Source organism: Suricata suricatta, chromosome 5, assembly GCF_006229205.1.
Source record: "Suricata suricatta isolate VVHF042 chromosome 5, meerkat_22Aug2017_6uvM2_HiC, whole genome shotgun sequence".
Lineage (NCBI taxonomy): Eukaryota > Metazoa > Chordata > Mammalia > Carnivora > Herpestidae > Suricata > Suricata suricatta.
Window position 1 is genome coordinate 45,707,420 of NC_043704.1, and position 20,133 is coordinate 45,727,552.

Genomic DNA, 20,133 nt, shown 5'->3' on the forward strand with positions numbered 1-20,133 from the left:
AGTTGAAAGTACCCAGAAAATCTAAAAAAATGGAGAAAAATGATTCCCCTCACCCCCAAAAGGACTCCAGAACTACCAAAAAGCATTATTACAGTGAGTTTGACATTTAATGGATTTTTCTATATGGTTAATTTTATTAGAATCTCTTTCAGATCAAAAGGTGCATTATTGATGTAGGATAAAATGTCTTTGAGGTCTCTTTAGGAGGGAGTTGGTAGTAAGAGAATGTCGGTTTACTTAAATGAAATTCTAATTCCTATCTTATTTCCTATTTCTTTGGATATTATGTACATTTCCTTTTGTATGTACCTCTTCAGAATTATTTTATTGATCTTTTGAGGGAAAAAAATATTGCAGCCTGTTGAGAGTAGATTTTAAATATAAAACAGTAAAGCTTTGAAAGAAAAACTGACCAATAATTTCCTGTCATTTATTTGGGTTTCTCAGTCTTCATATGTTGCTTGGAAGCTCTTGTGCTTTCTGAATAATTAATGTATTTTTATATCAGATTTCACCGGTAACATTACCTATATGTATTTTTCTCTGCTTGCATGTTTTCATAGGCAATTACCTTAGCCTGACATTCATGCTGGAGCTAAAACCACTTACATAAGGCAAAGCTTTTCCCTAGTCATCTCCTTCAGCTTCTTTGTAAAAACATGCATGTAACCAGTACAAGTTTTTACAATAGTTGTGTGTTAGGATTTCAGGGACCAGCAATTATATAGATTGAAATACATTATTTCAGCTAAAATTCAAGAAATCTGTGAGGGGAACAGTTGATAAAAATTTGACATGTCACAGGAGTTTTACCTTGTTTTATCATGTAGACAAGTCTAGTATTCTTAATGTTACTGCTTTAAAGTAGGCAAGAAAAAGTATTATTTTAGATACTGGAATACTGGTAACTGGATTTCTTATTCATGTGGTTCTATAATGTTTTGTTAATTTTATGTTTAATGACAAAAAAATAGAACATCAAATATTTCTGCCTTACATTTTTAGTGTCAGGATACCAAAATGAACCTAGAGTTCAGAATTTAAATGTTTTATATAATCTATAATAGTGAAGACAGTCTGGAATAAATTATACATTAAGCATTTACAATCATTGCTCTATTTTAGTCATTCATTGTGCAAAAGTTAGTAAATATGTACCATTTGTCAAATTTTGTGGGGGACATTTAAAAATGTAAAGATAATTAATACACAGTGCCTTCCTTCAAATAGCCACAAGGCAAGTAGCGAAAATACATCAAGGGCCTAGATCTTTATAATTTGATATGGCAAATGCTGTGCTCAAGGTTCTTTTCACCCACAGATCAGAGGCTAACTGCCCATGTTAGCAGGGATCTGTTTATTATGGAGATGACTTGGGAACAGAGTCTCAGAAGACATTAGGGTTTCTCTCTGGGGCTGGAATTGAGGGGAAGAGAATGGTGTGTGTCAAGGGCTATTAGGCAGCATCAGATAGCAAGAGAACTCCAAAAGATAGATTCTTCAAAGGAAGTTGGATGCTGAGAGCTTCAAGAACTTTGTGCTGGGGCTGAGAAGAAGTAGAGAACTTTTTCCAAAAGTTCCTTTTGCTTCGTGTACTTACTGAATTATTAAACTAATACTACACTAATTGAATATTTGAAAAACTTAATGCAAGAGGATTTTTAAGGCAATTCTGTCACTGAATTAACAAATAGATGCTGAGTGCTTGATCTTAGACACCTTACTAGTTGTTTTCCTTTAAAAGTCCTCCCTCTATGTGGTTGAAGTTGCTGTTCAAATTTACATCTAAAAGTGAAGGAAAAGAAGCTTACTATGGTGCTCTGAAAAGGTGGATACATTAGTGACATGACATATCCATGAACTGTGCCAGCATGAGGCACATAAGGCAGTATGATTCCTTCCAAATACTCCTTTGAGATTATAACTAAAACCCAAGCCTTGAACTTGTCAGCCCACTTTCTCTCCGTTACCCACTGTGAGACAGATATAGGTAATCGGGTGAGAGGGAATGGTTTTAGAGCACCTGCCTGGCTCAGTCGGTTAAGTGTCCAACTTCAGCTCAGGTCATGATCTCACATTGGTGAGTTCAAGCCCCACGTCAGGCTCTGTGCTGACAGCTCAGAGCCTGGAAGCTGCTTCCAATTCTGTGTCTTCCTCTCTTTCTCTGCCTTTCCCCAGTTCACACTCTGTCCTTATCTCTCAAAAATGAATAGAAATGTTAAAAAAAATTTTTTAATGAGGGAATTGTTCTAAGGAGCTCAGACATTCATGCTGCCTTGATGTTCACATGCTCCTTGTCAAATCTTCATTATTTTTAGTAAAGACAGATTTAACTAAAACATTTTAGTATTTCCTTTTCCAATTGAATACTTATTAGGAGTATTTGAAAGATGTACTTTATCATAACTTCTAAGATTACTGTTAAGTGTTACTATATTTCATGATACTTATTGTGCTCTTTATTTTTACAGACAACTAGATAGTAAATCAGAGAGGCCTTCAGTAACCTATGCAACATATCGAGGCCCAAGACAAATTAGGAAATATTTGAAGCATCAGACTGCATTGGAAACTGTGAATCCCTTGGACAGAGAAAATGAAAGTTCTGACTCTAGCACAAGCATCCATATTGGCCATGCAAGCAGCATTGAGGCTAGGATGATGTCATTTTCATCAGCTAGTACAGACATATCTGTGAAAGGACATTTGCTTGAAGGCCTGTTAGAAGACACTGATTGTAGCAAATTAAATATTAACACAGAAAGCCATCTGCCAGACTATCCAGAATTGCCCAATACTGCTGCTTCTACGGATGTTTTAAATAAAAATGATCCTGGGGGACTTGGGCGAAGTAGGTCATCCCCTTCTTCTGTGACTAACTCCAGCTCCACTGCCAGTGAATCTGACTCACAACACCATTTAAGTTGCGCACCAGTTTCTCAGACTGACAGAACTTTGGTCTCCTCAGCATTGTTTACAGGAAATAGCAGCAGTAGCAGAGTTCCTTGCAGTCCAGATTTTCAGAGGATAACTACAACAGAAACTACAATAAAGCAAGACAACTCAGTGATGAGTGATGGGACATGGGTGCAAAGAGAAGAATGTGTTGAGCATGAGAGCCCTGCTGTTTCTGACTTCTCTTCTAGTAAACCTGATGGGAGTGACACTACCAAACAGGACAGCGCAGATTTGCCGAGGTCAAATAAGTCAGTTAGGCATGAAGATCTGCAGTTGCCAGAGAGTAAGTGTTCTGACAAGCAAGCCATGGATAACTCAGCCAAGCAGGCTGCCAATCACACCAGCACAACGGCTCTTCAGAGACATGCTGTGACAGACACAGAACTTGTAAGTGAAGGAAATAGACTGTCTTCCGAAGACTCACAGAAAAATTTGGCTGCTACAAAAATCAGACAAGAAACAGAAAGCACCTCGGTTGGCGAATCTACAACATCAAGTCACGTAAAACCTCCAGAAGGTAGAATTGAGCCATTTCCCAGTGATATTGACCAGCTGTTTTTAACGGAATCCAAAAGGTCCAATTTTAGGCCATGTGGCAAAATGCCTCACATGGTTAGAATAAATCAAGACAATCCTGCCTCTAGAGAACACTTCAGTGGATCAGCAGTTGTAGCGTGCTTAGAAAATAGAATAGCACCTGAACTGAATTTTGAACCTAACAGAAATCACATTTCAGAATCTCATTGTGACTCTGAGAGTCTCCAACAAGCCAAAGCATCACCTGATGTCAGAACATCTCTTATCCTTGACTGTAAAAAGTCAGATTTCAATATTTCATCTCCTGCCTTTGTTTCCAGAGTTGGTGTGCTGAGTAAGTTAGATATTCCTGTTATAAAAGATGAGTGTTCAGTGCTCACTGAAACTGGGGATATCAGCATTGTTGATATTTCCAATAAACCTAGTAAGTGTCAAGGAGAAAATGTGGCAAATGGTGTTGAGGCAGTAGATGGAAAAGGTACTCCTGCTTGCCTTCCTCTGGAGCATGTATCTGCAGCTCTTGAATCCAAGAAAATTGTTCCCAAAGGTGAAAATTGCCAGGTTCCAGTAGATCTTAAAGCCAGAGACATTCATATACCTGGAGTCAACTCGAGATTGGAGTGTGAAAGCCTCTCTCAGGATGACAGTTCCATTTCATCTCAAGGCCCTGCTAAAGCAGAATTGGTGCTTTCAAACACTGCAGCAAGTAAGAGCACTACAGAGAAGTCTGGTTCTCTTTCCTTGGAAGCCAAACCTGACATTGCCAAAATTTTATCAAAGGTAGAAGTCAGTGGTCAGAACAGTGTTCCTGCTGAGTTGCATTCTGTCAGAGAAAAAACCATAGCCCTCTCTAAGATCGCTGTTTCCCAAATAGAGCCCAGTGATATTTCTCAGGATAAGATTTCTTCTCCATTTGAAGTTACAGATGTGCCAGGAAAGCTTATTTTATCGGAATTAACTTCCCTAGAGGTTGAACAGGATAAAAGTTGTCAATCAGTGGGTCATCAGGAGATTCAAGAGAAATATTCAACTACTAGGCTTAAAGAGAATTGTCAAACTGAGGTTTCTCTTCCTGCCTCCGAATATCAAGGTATTCTGGAAACAGAGGCAAAAGCCTTAGTTTATCCTCCTGCGCTTCCCAAAGATAACATATCTGAGATTTTACCTCCTGTTCATGATGAAAAAGTCACTGGGCAAATGGCACAGAGTTATGAAGCCAATGCTTATGCGATTCATCAACCTTCACATATTTGTGGGACTAGAAAGATTTCTGGTCTCTCAGAAATGGCAAAACTCAGCTTAACTAGTGCTTCCCCACAATTCCAAGAAACCAACAGCACAAATGTAAATTCACCTTTTCTGGATTCTGATAAAAGTTTGGGAAAAAAGGCTTTTGCATCTGAGGATTCACACTTTCACAATGCTCCTGTGCTGACATCAGAAAAGAAAGCCTTATCTCACAGAAAGAACGAGAATACTCATTCCCTAAGTGGTAGTATTGATAGGGTGTCTTCCTCTGGTAACGCTGAAGAAGTTAGCATGGCTTTAAGTTCACATAATCACCAAGACAATTTCAGTTCCGTAGAAGTTACCATAGATGCCACACATGAAGGTGCCTCTTTAACTAACCTGCTGTACCCTAATAGCTCTAATTTGGAATTTGAAATATCTGTCCCAACAGGGGCTGAAGTGACCCCTTTTCAGGAACATTTTGGGAATCCTACTGGGAAGGTGTCTCTTGATTTCCCAACTGCTGCCCACTTTGACAATCCCATGGAAGCAGAGGCTGGAGCAGTTGCTGGGGCTCCAACGTCAGTTAACAGCTCAAGCCAGCAGTGTTCTGAAGCCTCTGCTGAGCACATAGAAGCAAGGAGAAGAGGACATGACCAACTTTTGGACCTCAACAGTGGTTTACTTAAAAAGGCAGATACATTGATTGGTGACATTTTTATCTCTGTCAGGGAAGAATTAAAATCCAAACACACAGTTGATACCTGCCAGGAGCATATAGCCATAGACAGCATAATGAATCCAGGTACTCTGAAAGAAGACATCTCTGAAAAAAACCCATCTGAAGTGATATTGACAGGAATCCAGCTGACAGAGCGTTTGGAAGAGCAGGACATGGAAAACAGGTCAGATGTCCGAGGGGAAGAAAAGGTCTGTGTTTCACCTACAGCTGGTGAGAAGAGTCTCCTTTTTGATTCTGATAGAATGAACTTACCTTGTTGGTTAGAAGATCAGGCTAGGGAATTAGTCAATGAGATTATTTATGCAGCCCAAGAATATTTTACAAATGATGCTCTTGAAGATACTCAGGATACCTGGGATTCTGAACTTCAGGCTAATACTTCAGAAATTCTCAACAGTGATAGTATTAAGGCACATGATACAGTAAGGGAATTCTTGGTGTCTGAACAGGCAGTAAATCAAAGCACATGTGAAATTAGTGAAAACAAAATATTAGGTAGATTCTTCTCTGTAAGTAACTTAGTTAAGGACACAGAGTCAACTAAAGGAAGAGAAATTGTTCTCTCCCAAAAATCCCCACTTTCTGGAAATGGAGCTGGACAGTCTGATAGGACAAATTTTCAGGAATCAGATACTGTTTTACTAGCTGAAGACACACCCCATAAAGGGTTAGATGATAAGGTAAAAACACATTTATTTTTCAAAGAGGACTCTAAAGATAGAGTGAAAATAGAGTGTGTGGATAATCACAAAACTGGGACAGAGGAGACGAGAACTCTTGTGTTAAATTTCAAATGGCCTCCATTTGCAAATGATGAAATCCATGTACCCGGGACATCCAAGAGCAGTTTTTCTGACAGTCGCGTGTGTATATCTGAAAAGAGCTTGCCAGGACAGAGTACTAAAAACACATTCCTTACAACATCAGAAGTAGGGAAAGTATACAAGAAAGATACAGAAGTAAATATAGGAAAAATTGAGCTTAGACCTTCCATGTTGGAACTGGGAAAAACAAACAAAAAGGATGCTAAATTGAATGTGAAATATGAGGCAGTCCCTCCTATGTTAGAAATGGGAAGAGCACATACAAAGGATGCTGAATTGAATGTCACAAAAACTGAGCCAACAGCTGACATTTTTAAAGTGAGAGAAGTATACCAAGTGGATGCTGAGAGGAATATTGGAAAAACTGAGGCATTACCTGCCATTTTAGGAATGGACAAAGCTTATAAAATGGGGGATATTGAAGGAAATCTTGGCAAAACTGACATGATGCCTGTTATTTCAGAAGTGAAAAATACCTACCAAAAAGATGGTGAGGTGATTACTGGAAAGACTGAAGTGATGCCTGCCACATTAGAAATGGAAAATATTTACCAGAAGGATGCCGAAGGGGATATTGCAAAGACTGAAGTGATACCTGTTGCATTAGAATTAGAAACTGTTTACCAAAAGCATGCTGAAGGTGATGTTGGCAGGACCGGGATGACCTCAGTTATGTCAGAAATGGAAAATGTCTACCAAAAAGACTTTGAGGGGGTTACTGAAAAGGCTGAAGTGATCCCTGCCACGTTAGAAATGGAAGATATTTACCCAGAGGATGGTAAAGAGTATATTACAGAGACTGAGGTGATACCTGTTACATTAGAGATGGGAGGTATTTACCTAAAGGGTGCTGAAGATGATCTGGACAAAAGTGAGGCGGTGCCCAATAAGTTAGAAGTGGTAAATATCTCTGAAAAAGATGCTGAGGGCATCACTGAAGAGACTGGAAGACCTGTGTTGGAAATACCATACCAGAAGGATGCTGGAGAGGGTATTAGGAAAACTGAAACAGTACCTTTAGTGTTAGAAGCGAAAGAAGCACACAAAAAGGCAGTCCCTGCCTTCTTAGAAGTGGAAAAAGCATGTACGACAGAGGATGAAGAGGCAGTTGGAACAAGTGTGTCTATGTCCTCTCCAAGAGAAATGGAAAGAATATTTCCAGAAGATTCTGATGAGACGATCAGGAAACATGAAGTATTATCTACAATGGCAAATGCTAAGACAATCTATGGAACAGGTTTGGAATTTCCTGTTGCACAAGCAGAGGCTATGCCTCTCATATTTGAAACTGAAAAAACATCCCAAGAGTCTGGTGGAGAGATTGTTGGAGAAATAGAGAAAGAGCCCCCTGAAAGAAAGGAAGGCTTGATAGCGTGTGACAACAGACTTACCTCATATTTCAGGGGATATGAATCACCTACATTAAGTAAGGATTATGAAGGCTACCCAGCTTTAGCAATGCCAGATTTTCAACCTGAGGCTACCATAGGAAAGCTAGACAAAAGAACATCTGTTACTGCAGTGGACAAACAAATAAGAGATTATAATTATAGTGATGAAGAAGAAGAATCTAATTTAGCCTTTGTTTCTCAGGATGAACAAGAAAATTCTTCCTTTACTATCTTATATGACGAACCCCTTCAAGATGAGGATAGGGGTGCTACCACAGAAGTAAGAGCACACACACTCCTGTTTCCTGACACATCTGCTGACAGCATGCCTCTTGTCACATGCGAGAGGTCTGAGAGCAGAACTGACCTCGTCCATCATTTTGAAAAGGACACTAAATTAGGTGAGACATTTGATAGTGATAGTTCAGAAATGTTCTTAGCAGTGGAGGCCAAAAGGTATAAAATTTATCCCTTAGCTTTGTCTCCCATATATGAGGATGACAGCTCTCAGGAGGACATCGTGTCCGGAGAGGTCTCACCTGGTCACCATGGCTCCACAAAATCAAGAGAGAGTGCAAGCCAGCCCTCTTCTGTTTTATCCCTTCTCCAGTCAGTATCAGAGCGTTTAAAGATGAATTTTGATGAAGACAGACAGGGGGTAGAGGAGGAGGAGGAGGAGGGGGAGGAACCGTTACATAAAGGAAGCCTGAGAGCTAGGTGGAAGGAAACGATTCCTTTGAAGCTGACAGACCCTTCCATCACACTTTACCCTGATGATGACCAGGAAAGAACTGGACTCTATAAGAATTCATATGTGATGTCAAATGAACCTAATACCTCCAACCTGCAAGTTGGTCTGTGGCCAGAAAAGGCTTCATTTCTACAAAAATCTGACCTTACTTCTAAACTACATTCTTCTTTAAAGAGTGCTTATCATCAGTATTTGCAGACTTCCAAAACCCACTCCTCAGACAAAGGAACCAGATTTGGTGGGATTTTTCAGGAACCAGTGTCAAAATATTTCCATGCTCATGACATCTCAGGCAGATTAAGCCCATTCACAGAGGTAAGTTATTTTGATTATTAACTAATGAAGTAGTGCTTTGGGTCATGAAATGATCTAAAAGCTTATTAAGAAAATCAGTGTTTAGAAGTTGTGCAAAGATTGTTTTTAAAAATACATCAGAGGTTACTTGATCCTTTATTTGAAGTGTTTCATAATCCCTGTATTTTAGCTGTACTATTAAATTGAGAAAATGAAATTGCTTAGGCAGAATTTAAAAGGCATAAGAGAGAAGCAAGTTATTTCCCCCTACTTTGCTAATATTTAGTTTTTCAAGTGAAATTAAGTGACAGCATTCTGAATTTCTCAAGGTTCTGTATATGGGGAAATTGTTACATTCCATTGAGCTTATGTGTCTCAGTAAAATATTACTGAGAATTCTAAAATATTTTAAGTAATCGCTTGACAATATCCTGTCAGTAGCTTGCCATGTTGTTCATACAAAGCAGGGCCATGAGCAGCCTAATTGAAAGAAAAAGCTGAAAACATTATAGCTGGAAAAGGTCTTGAAATTCAGTGCCATGTTTTTTTGTCTTAGAAATATGTAAATATTTAACACAGAATATTCACTTAACATGGGACTTCCTTTCTGGCATTCCCAAGATCATGGAACTTTCTCACAATTCCCAAGACCTGTGTCTTCACCATGAATAGCCATAGCAGCAAAGAGTTAATACTGGAATACCAATGAATCGCTTACAAGGCAGTCTTTTTAAAAAGGATGAGACTTGAGAAGTGTCTCTTTAATGATTCCCCATCACCTACCAATTCATGTGGAACATACTCACTGCGTTACAGCACCCCCAAATCCTGTTTGTCCAACCTTGTCTCCTCGGGCTCTGGTTATACACCCAGTGTTTCCCACCACTGTACTTTTCCTCAGTATGTTCTCCAGGGAATTCTTTTCTCTACTCCCTGACCGCAACCTGCCACATTTTTTCACTTATTAAAATCCTGGTTTTCAAGGCCTTCTCCATCACTTCCTCCAGCAAGCCTTTCGGGAGCCTCCCTGTGCCATCACCTCTCCATGCTGGTGCCATTGCCCTTGATGTCCATAAGTCAGCATTTTTTATTTTACCTATGAGTTTACTTAGTCCTTCACTTAGAAGAGTCATGTGAGTGTGAACATCTGTTCCTCCCTTCTAGCTATAAGCTCTTTGAGGGCAAAAACAATACATTATTTTCCCTTATATTTGCCTTCTATCTCTTGTAGTACCTACAGGTGCACTTTGCATATAATGGTTCCCTAAGTAAATTGTGATGAATTGGATTTGTGACTGCTAAGAAAGTGAGCGATAGATCTTTCTGCTGATGTTTCTTAAGGCTTACTTCTTCAACTTTTATTCTTTCAGAATGTTGACAAACAGATTCTGAGGTGTAACCCAAGACCTGGGAAGGTAAGCGTAAGTTTCTTATTAACTAAGATAAAATATGAAAAGTAAAGTTACTTTAGGGATGCCTGGCTGGCTCAGTCAGTTGGGCATGTGACTCAATCTCAAGGTCATGAGTTCAAGCCTCACATTTGGCATAGAGCTTACTTTAAAAAAAAAAAAAAAAGGTAAAGTTACTTTCAGATTTGGGGACTTTAAGTACTTTTAACTGACTTTAAAAGGGATTATTTTACTCAAAGATTTAGCATGTGTAATAATAATTACTTTTATATATTCAGGATATTTTCTATATTCTAGGAGATTGTGGAATTTTAAATGCGTTCATACAGTTAGTTACTGTGCCTGCTTTCTGTATATTGCAGATGGTTATCTATGATCTCCATGGAAGTAAATACAAGCAAGAGATCTACTGTAATATTCCCGATGCTACATCATGGTCCTTCCCGAATGGAGTACTGATAAAAGTTGTAAGGGGCTGGTAAGTAATCTATTAAAATTTGGTAGCATTTTCCCCCCAACTAAGTGTATGTTCTTACTGTTTATGCCTTTTGTATTTTTTTTATTAAAGTTACATTCCCTTTCCTCTGGTTTTTGACAGGATATTTTGAAACATTATTAGTGTTTTATAATTCAATTGTCCTCTTTATGTACTGTGACAGAAAATATGGGCTGTTTTTAGTGCTTAAAGCCAATGGGCCGTAAGTAGCAAGACCTAATGTATATATAATATGCAATTAATACCATTCTGAAACTACATTATTAGCAGGATGGATTTGGTAAGTTGAGTTGAAAGCATCAGCTAAATGAAGCATAGCTTTGAAATCAAGTTCAAAAGTTGTGGGATGCTAAGGAATGTGAAGGCCACATACTTAAAGTCATTTGTCTAGCTAACATGGTCAAGAAGTGAAGGATTCTTTGTGTGGTGTAAAAATGAGGGGAAACCTCATTTGTTATGGACCATTTCCCTTGCACATGCTGGAGCCACAATTTCTTTGTCCAGTCTCAGTTACCCACTGGTCAGTATTCATGATGTAAGTGGTATGGTATAGTGTTGTCTTCATCCAATAAAGTGGGACACCTGTGTTCCCATTTTACTTAAAAATTCGAATTGTTAAGCTATTGTTTTTAATAGAAATGTATAGCTTTGAATATATACCATCTAGAAAGTGCAAAGCATACATAAATATAGGCATAGATTATGTTCAGGAATATTTCCAAATTATGTGCACTTTTATTCTTATGCCTATACTTAAATTAGCATATGTCATTATTTCAAAAATAGGTTTATATACTAATTTTGGAAAAATAGTTCAGAGTTTGAAAGTTAAGTAGGTAAGACTTAATAAGTCTGTGGACTTACTAAGTATCATTTGTTTTATGCCTTGCTTCTTAGAAAATTAATTATAATTAATAATCATGCTTTTATATTTGTTCAGCTGGATTTTATATGAGAAGCCACATTTCCAGGGTCAGAAATGTGTGTTGGAAGAAGGGGAAAAGGTGTTAAATAGTGACTGGATCCTTGAGAACAGAAAACATCCACCAAGAGACTTTGTGTTGGGTTCTATCAAACGTGTCTTAAAGGTAACACAATGTATTGTTTTGTTTTCCCTATTTTTTATTTTCTTTTGTCAGGTAGTAAAGCTGTACTTTGGCCTAGCAATGTTTAGAAGTGATTGCTAATCTTTGTGCTGATTTTACCAGTCTTCATTATATTGATGGTAATCTTTTGAATTTATACATATAAAGTGTTATAGTGAATAATTGAAAATGTTGCCTGTGGGGTGCCTGGGTGGCTCAGTCGGTTAAGCCTCCAACTTCGGCTCAGGTCAGATCTCACTTTCGTGGGTTCGAGCCCCGCATCAGGCTCTGTGCTGACAGCTAGCTCAGAGCCTGGAGCCTGCATCTGGTTCTGTGTCTCCTTCTCTCTCTGCCCTCCCCCTCTCATGTTCTGTCTCTCTCTGTATCAAAAATAAATAAAACATTAAAAAAAATTTAAAAAAAAGAAAATGTTGCCTGTAATCTGGCCCATAAAATGAATTGGTGCATTTTATATATATATATGTCAGCACAGAGCCTGATGCAAAGCCCGAACTCAAGAGCCATGAGATCATGACCTGAGCTGAAGTCAGACACTTAATCAACTTGGCAACCCAGGTGCCCCCATACATATATTTTTAATAGTAGTAGGAGGGATGCCTGGGTGGCTCAGTTGGTTAGGCGTCTGCTTGGGCTCAAGTCATAATCTCACCGTTTGTGGGTTCAAGCCCCATGTCAGGCTCTGTGCTGACGGCTCAGAGCCTGGAGCCTACTTTCAGATTCTGTCTCCCTCTGTCTCTGCCCCTCCCCTGCTCCCCTACTCTCTCTCTGTCTCTCTAAAATAAATCAACGTTAAAAATTTTAAAAAATATAGGAATACATCAACCAGGCATCTTTAGGAAAAGAGCCAATATTTTCGAATACCTTTTTTTAGTATAGATCTCCACTCCTCAATGTAGGAGTGTGTGCATGAGTACATGTGTGAGCATGAATGGTTAGAGAAGGGTGGAGAGAGGAAGGGAAGGTGTGTTGCTCTTTGATTTTCTGTTTAGAAAATGCTATTTAATACATGAAGAAGGTCTCCCAGTATAATAAAACATTTTGTGAAAAGTACTGTGGTGGTTTAGGAGGAGGTTTAGGTGGAATTAGTGGTGAGGACAGATCTCAGATAAGGACACATTTCTCCAGGGCATTCTTAAGAGTTCCTTCAGCAGTAAAATAGTACATGATTTATTGTAATTATATGACAGTCATGAATATGTGTGTAGATATATATTTCAAGTTATGGAGATTTTACTTATATGCTTAAAAAAGTAAATTGAGGTGGACCGTATCACAATGATTTGGGTCAATGTTATTAAACTCTTGATAGAAGAAGGAAACATCGCTTCCAGAAAAAAGTCACCATGAAAGGGGTATCTGCATAAATTTTATGTGAATTAATACTTCCTGGAAAACTGCAAACAAGCCCCTGTCTTCACAAACATGTGTTCTGCTTTTGGACCCAATACTGTGAGGCGCAGGAATGCAAATACAAGTGAGATATGATCTCATACTTGAGATTGCTGCAAGTCTAGGGAAGGGAAGTGAGCGTGCTCTGCAGGGCCCTGGGTGAGCTCAGAGAAGAGGTGTCTCCCCTGGAGGGGGTGGTGCCTGATTGGAATCCTGAGAGAATCAAGGGGTGGGCAGGTGGGAGATGTGAGGAAGTCTTGGCAGAGCCGCTTGTGCTATATGTGGATGTGAATGTTGGTGGTGCCACAAGGAGATTAATGGCTGCAGCATCGAGGGTATTGATTTGCATTGAAAACCTTAACTGCAAGCAGGTCAGCTCAGCAAGTAGCCTCATTTAATTAGGTAACACACTAGAAATTGATTGAAATGAATAGTGTGTAGGTATAATCTTCTCAGATTTAAATAGCTTCAGATTTGTGTATGTGCATGAATGTCAGGCATCATGCCAAGCCTGGTGGGGAAAAAAGGTAAGTTGTTGAAAACAGCCTTCTCACCTCCCAAAAATAAATCACAATAAAATCAAGTAAAAAACTCAGTTCTGTTGAATATGGATATATAAATGTGTATTTGCACATCCAGCATTTGCTTAGATTTTAAGAGAAAGAGTAATGCTTGCATTTCTTCCTTCTTCCAGTGTTTGTGCTTGGAGTCTTTTTTTAATTTTTCTTTAATTTTATTTTTAATGTGTGTTTATTTTTGAGAGAGAGAGAGAGAGAGCACGAGCACAAGCAGAGGAGGGGCAAGGAGAGAGGAAGACACAGAATCTGAAGTAGACAGACTCTAGGCTCCAAGCTGTTAGCACAGAGCCCGACAAGGGACTTGAACCACAAACTTCGAGACCATGACCTTGAGCCACAGTCAGATGCTCAACCAACCAAGCCACCCAGGCACCCCTGGAGTTATGTTTTAAATTGCAGTGTTAATGTGCTCATGTCTTGAACAGTCTAGCACCTTTCAATGAGGAAGGAAAATAAAACTATTGAGCATCGAATGGAAAAGGCGTTAGCATTGTTCTAAATATTTTACAAAATAAGAATCAGACATCAAACTGTTTCCTTTCTCCGACCTTGTCAAAATTTTACCTATTGATAGCTTCATTGTCATGAATTCCAAATTCATTAGGCTTAAGCCTAGTACTAACTTTATCTTATTTCATCATCTTTTATTTGCTTTAATCTGGGTAGTCTAAACCTCAATGTTCTTTAAAGATAATACTTCTGTGATGCTTTCACTTCACTATAAATAGATGATAACCATCAGTTATCAGCAGATGTAGGTTCTGCTCAAAGGCTATCTTTGCTCCCAGAAATAATTAGGGGTGAGGTAGCATTGCAGTAATTCTTGTCAGGTGTCTCTTTTCTCAGATATTAGAAATGAATATTGCAAATTACTATTTACTGTGCATTTAATATTTTTTTAAAGGAATAACATTTTTCTTGGTCAGAAGTTATTTTGGTTTTGTCCTCATTAACTGAGAATAGAGAGATCGGATGTTAGATCAGGGACTGAGGATATTTTTTGTGTGAGGTGGAGTTAGATTTTCTTACTGTTCCTGTTAACTGTAATCCTTTCCTACCCTGTTTCTCTCCTGTAGTTTTGTCTTCATTCCTACAAAATGCTGTAGTAGTCTAAGCTTGCGAATTTCACCAAGGTATTTGTAAAGTATAACATGACTAGAAAAGTTGGGGGAGGGGGAAGACATACAAACTTCACTGAGAATAAACTGTTCATTGTCACTAGATTACTATAAGGTCCTCTTCAGTTGTTAGTGTTACTGCCTCCATCCGTCAAGAATTATGCAAGTCTTGTAAGAGACATTATTTCTGTGAGAATAGCTACCATGAAGAAGGTGAAACTTACCCAGTGAAATCTTTTTCATTTAGCTGGAGAAAAACCTGGTCCTCTGGCAGAGAGAGTTGAGAACATAAGCATTCTCTTTGTTTATTTTCCATTTTTTAGTCATCACCATGCTTTTTCCATTATGCTGTTTCCTTCTTTGTTGTGGCAGACTCAAGTGGCTTGTAGCTTTTTCCCTTTTAAAGTACACCACCCAAGCATTGTTTGTATAACACAATGCAGAGGAAACGTATTTGTGTGAGACACTTAGTTATGTATTCTGTTACTGTACCTTACATCCCTGGGGGAACATTAATAGGGCAGCATTTCAAATAATGTTAATAGAACTCTATTATTAATAGCAAACAAAAGTCTTGAAGATTGACAGGTGACTGTTGTGGACAATTTCTAGCTACTTTTTGAAATGAAATGTTAGGTGCACCTGGGTGTCTCAATCCATTCAGTGTCAGCCTGCATTGGGCTCTACTCTCTCCCTCCTCCCTCCCTCTCTCTCTCTCTCTCTCTCTCTCTCTCTCTTTCTCTCTCTCTCTCTCTCCCTTTCTCCTTCCCCCTCTCTCCTTCCCCTTTTGCCCCTTTCTCCTGCGCTCTCTCTCTCTCAAAAAAAAAAAAAAAGTAAAATAAAATGTTAAAAAAATACTTGTATACTTCAAAGGATATTTTTGGTTATGTCTCTTTATTGTATTGCATTTTAGAAATAGCTTTCTGAAAATAAGATACATTAATTTGCCTGTATATATTAATGATTAGTAATAAAACTCAGTTTGCAGAAAGATTAAAAAATGAAAAAATTGCAGTTATACATTCCAAAACTGATTATAATACAAAATAGAATTATTCAGCCTAAAGAATGTCACCTCTGTTACTTATTTACTTGTTTCATTAAAGTATAACCACTTGAGTCTCACAATGTCCTAGGTGAGAATTATGCTACTGAAAGTTTTAGTTGTATAATTAAGCACTCATGATTACTGAGTTAGTGTGTTCAGAAAGAAGCACATCTTTAATTTCAGAGGAGGGAAAAATAATTGTAGTTTTGATTCCCAAAGAAAAGATGAGATCCTTTTGAGTTACAACCTGATGATTAGACGATTTTCATAAGAATACAGAAAATTCCCTGTTTAGTTACAGTGGAGGAAAAATTTATAAAACTTAGACCATATAAAAAAAAGGGAGTGGGATTAGCACAGATCCAATATGACTGAAGAGGTGTATGGCGTTCCTGTGGGTCACTGGGTTGGCGCCATGTTGTAGGAAGGCAAACACTTGTAAATTTGATGTGTTGGGTCTTGAGCCAAGGAGTGTCCCGAGGAAGGGGGTGTTCTAACAAGCCCAGCTGTGTAAAGTGTGGTTCATACCTGACTGCTGGGATAGGCCCATAATGGATGTCTTGGCCTTGATAAAAGGCCTTGACAGTGGGAATAGATAAGAGATATACGTAAGGGAAATTTTAAAGGAAGATTTAACAGGATTTGGTGACAGTGAGTATGTGATGGAGTGTAGGGTCAAATTTTATAATGCCTTTCTACTTCAAACCAACTTGTATTAAAGAAAATAAATAGAATTCCACAAGTAGGAAAACAGACTTCCTTTACCCTCGCTTCTAATTCCTCCTCCTTTGTCAGTGTAAATTAGATAATACACTGAGGGAGTAGTGTGCTTCTCTGTTATTTATTTTTTATATGCCTCATGAGATCAGCTTTTATTTAATTCCCTTCCTCCTTATGGCTTTGTTATGCTTTTGAGAAGGAAGGCTTAAAGACTTTTGGCACTCACATGGTTTGGTAACTGAACATTGATTGCTTAATAGAACAAGACTTAAAAACCAAGCAGGAGCCTCTGACTCTTGGTTTGGCTCAGGTGATGATCTCAGGGTTCATGAGTTCAAGTACCACATTGGGCTTCATGCTAACAGTACAGAGCCACCTTGGGATTCTTTCTCTCCTCTCTCCCTGCCCCTTCCCTGCTTGCTCTCTGTTTCTCTCAAAATAGATAAATAAACCTAAAAACTATGGAAAAAAAAACAAGCAAAAAAATCAAGTAATGTTTTTTCAATTTTTATAATTTTCATGTCATTAATGTAACTTCGTAGAATAATTCATTTTAAAAAACTGGTAAAGTGAAACAGTATTTCCTTTATGCTGTTTTTGAGAAGAAATTAAGCTAAACAATGAGAATAATTGTAATTGCATGTCCAGGATATTGAGAATGCTCTATTGTGTGTGTCTCCAGATGATTTCAGAGATTTTTTTTTTTTTCAGGATTGCAGCATTCCAGAGATAGAACTTTGCCTACATTCTGACCCAGCATATTGTCCTATCCATATACAGAGAGCAGTCCCCAATTTGGAAGAGCTGAATATCCCCAAATCTGTGTCCTTCACTGTGAAGTCAGGAGTGTACGTATCAGCTTCTGATTATTATAGTGATTGATAGCCACCAAAGTTAACTTTTTATTTCCTATTTTAGTAAGTGACATACATTTCTGTGAAGTTTTAGTTTATGCTTCTGGTTACTTAAGAAAGACTATTGCAAGGATTAGCACAGATTTTGTCTTCCTTTGGATCCAGTTAAGTCTTTGAGGTAGAACTCCCAGGAAGAGATGGAGATTCTCAGACATAGTTTGGTTTGTTTTTTTTTTTAATGTTTTTATTTATTTTTGAGAGAGAGAGAGAGAGAGAGAGACAGTGTGAGTAGGGGAGGGTCCGAGAGAGAAGGAGTCACAGGATCTGAAGACAGGCTCCAGGCTCTGAGCTAGCGGTCAGCACAGAGCCCGATACAGGGCTTGAACCCACGAACCGTGAGATCATGACCTGAGCCAGTCAGACGCTTAACCAACTGAGCCACCCAGGCGCCCCTCAGACATAGCTCTTGATAGATTCATCCATCATCTCTTCACCCACCAAATTTTGGGACTGAGAAATAAAATCATGTCCCTGACCTAAAAATCAAGAGTGTTTTAGTGCTATTAGTTGTTGAGTGCCTCCACAGGGTTGGACCCATGGTGCTTTTTTGTTTATTACTCTATTCCTACAAGGCAGGTGGTGATACTCATTTTATAAATGATGAAATTATATGATTTGTCTCAGGCTACCGGCTGCTGGGTATGGGTCTGATGCCAAACCTTTCTCATTCCAAAAGTGTCTGGGTGCAATGGGTGCTACTTTGAGCATGAATTTATTTTTTTTAATTTTTTTTTTTAGCATTTTTATTTATGTTGAGAGAGGGGTAGGGGCAGAGAGAGAGGGAGACATAGAATCTGAAGCAGGCTCCAGGCTATGAGGTGTCAGCACAGAGCCTGATGTGGAGCTCAAACCCACAAACCACGAGATTATGACCTGAGCCACCCAGGTGCCCCAGAACCTGAATTTAGTTTCCAGATGAGTTTGAATCACAGTTCTGTGATACCAGTTCAATACAGGTTCCTCTTCTGTCTTTGACTCTTTTCATCTGCTCTGATGATGGTTGGTGTAGAAGTTGGGGGTCATTGTAGGACATCTTTCTTTGTCTCTCCCAACCATAGATTAGAACTCTGGGGCAGACCCAGTAATTGAGCCTGTCCATGAGGTATGTCTGTAATTACCGAGTTTAGATAGAAGGTAGCGAGTCTTTTGGGAAACTCATTTCAAGTACTGTTCCTGAAGCAGCCTATTGAACTGATTATTGATTGTAGAAATGTGTCAGAGATGTAAAATGTTTTAATTGAAAAAAAAATGTAAAATTCCTTGTAGACTCCTACTTCTGGTTGCCCCACTTCAAAAAAAAGAAAACATAGTAGAATGTTTTTTCTTCCAATTCTGTTTGAATCAAAGGTGTCACACTTTTTAAATATTGGAAAATTCTAAGAAAAGTACCGCTCAGTGCTTGGAAAACCTATAATAGACTTATTAGACAGTGTTTGAATGTTAGTACTTAATAACACATTAATTCTTGTTATAGGCTCTCTAGTGAAGTCATTTTGAATGTGTTTTACTAGTCGTAATTCTGCCACAAAGGTTTTCTGTTTTGGTTTGGGTTTTGTTTTGTTCTCTTTGGTTTTGGGGGGGTTTTTTTTGGATTGATGGCCCTTTTCACTTTTAACTCTTACATGACCAACGTATCCCTATTATACTTTAACAAACCATTCATTTCTTATTTAGTTGGCTTGCCTACCCAGATATTAATTTTAAGGGGCAAGCTACAGTTTTGGAGGAAGACCATGGACTCTTTGAGATTTCTGCAACAGAAATGAAATCCTTGCATCCACTTCAAATGGTAAGCAAATTTAAAAAGAAGTATTTTTCCAAAATGCCCATGGGTCCTAAATTAAATAGCTATGGTGATTGCTCATTCATCTCTATCTTGAGAAATGAGTATGTATACTACTGAATCAGCAACATATGTCACTTTTCCATTTCTTTATATTATAGAGAATAACTGAAAACATTTTAATACTTTCTAGAAGACAAATGTATGAATTTGCTTTGTGTTAAGTTTATTACAATGCATGCCATTTCCTTATAAGTACCATTCTGCAAAATTTTTGAATAAAGTTCTGAATTTATTTTTTGATGCTTACTAGAAAACCACTTGTAGTAAATTATGCTTTTCCATTTCAGTAATGAATGATAAGCACAGCATTAATAATAAATAGATCTGTCAGTGGTTGCTCTCAAAGATGATAAGTGCATGCAGTATTTATTTTTGTTGCAAACAGTTTTATGTGAGGGAAAACTCTTCAATTAAATGTTAGGTGAGTGATAAACCATTTTTCAGTTGCTCTGTACTTTAAAAACCAAGAAAACCTAAGAAATTTTAAGAAGTACCACGATGTGGAGTAGCATTAAAAACAGGAAATTCTAGAATTAGTTTTTGTGAAGAAGGGGTTACTTTTTATGCTCTATGACCTTGAGGTCACAAAAACTGTAAGTATGATAAAAAGTGCGATGGAACTTGGAGGGGGAAGCACTCTAGTTTAGAAAGCCCATGCAGGTGTGGGGAGGAAGTGTAGTGACAGAGGTTTGGAAACCCGCTCTGCCAAAGAAGACTTTTTAAATCTAGCGATTCCACTCTACTTTTTGGGGCTCTCTGCAGTGAGATTAAATCTTGAATTA

The 20,133-nt window shown here is 38.3% G+C and overlaps 1 protein-coding gene across 1 annotated transcript in view; it reads left to right on the plus strand.

The window, feature by feature from the left end:
• Positions 1-20,133, plus strand: part of CRYBG3 (crystallin beta-gamma domain containing 3) — a 99,954-nt gene that overhangs the window by 30,230 nt on the left and 49,591 nt on the right. Inside the window, exons 4-10 of the mRNA XM_029938691.1 lie at positions 831-864; positions 2,472-8,748; positions 10,098-10,142; positions 10,499-10,614; positions 11,573-11,720; positions 17,303-17,439; positions 19,180-19,294. Of these exons, the coding sequence (XP_029794551.1) occupies positions 831-864; positions 2,472-8,748; positions 10,098-10,142; positions 10,499-10,614; positions 11,573-11,720; positions 17,303-17,439; positions 19,180-19,294 (6,872 nt within the window). The remainder of the gene's footprint in view (positions 1-830; positions 865-2,471; positions 8,749-10,097; positions 10,143-10,498; positions 10,615-11,572; positions 11,721-17,302; positions 17,440-19,179; positions 19,295-20,133) is intronic.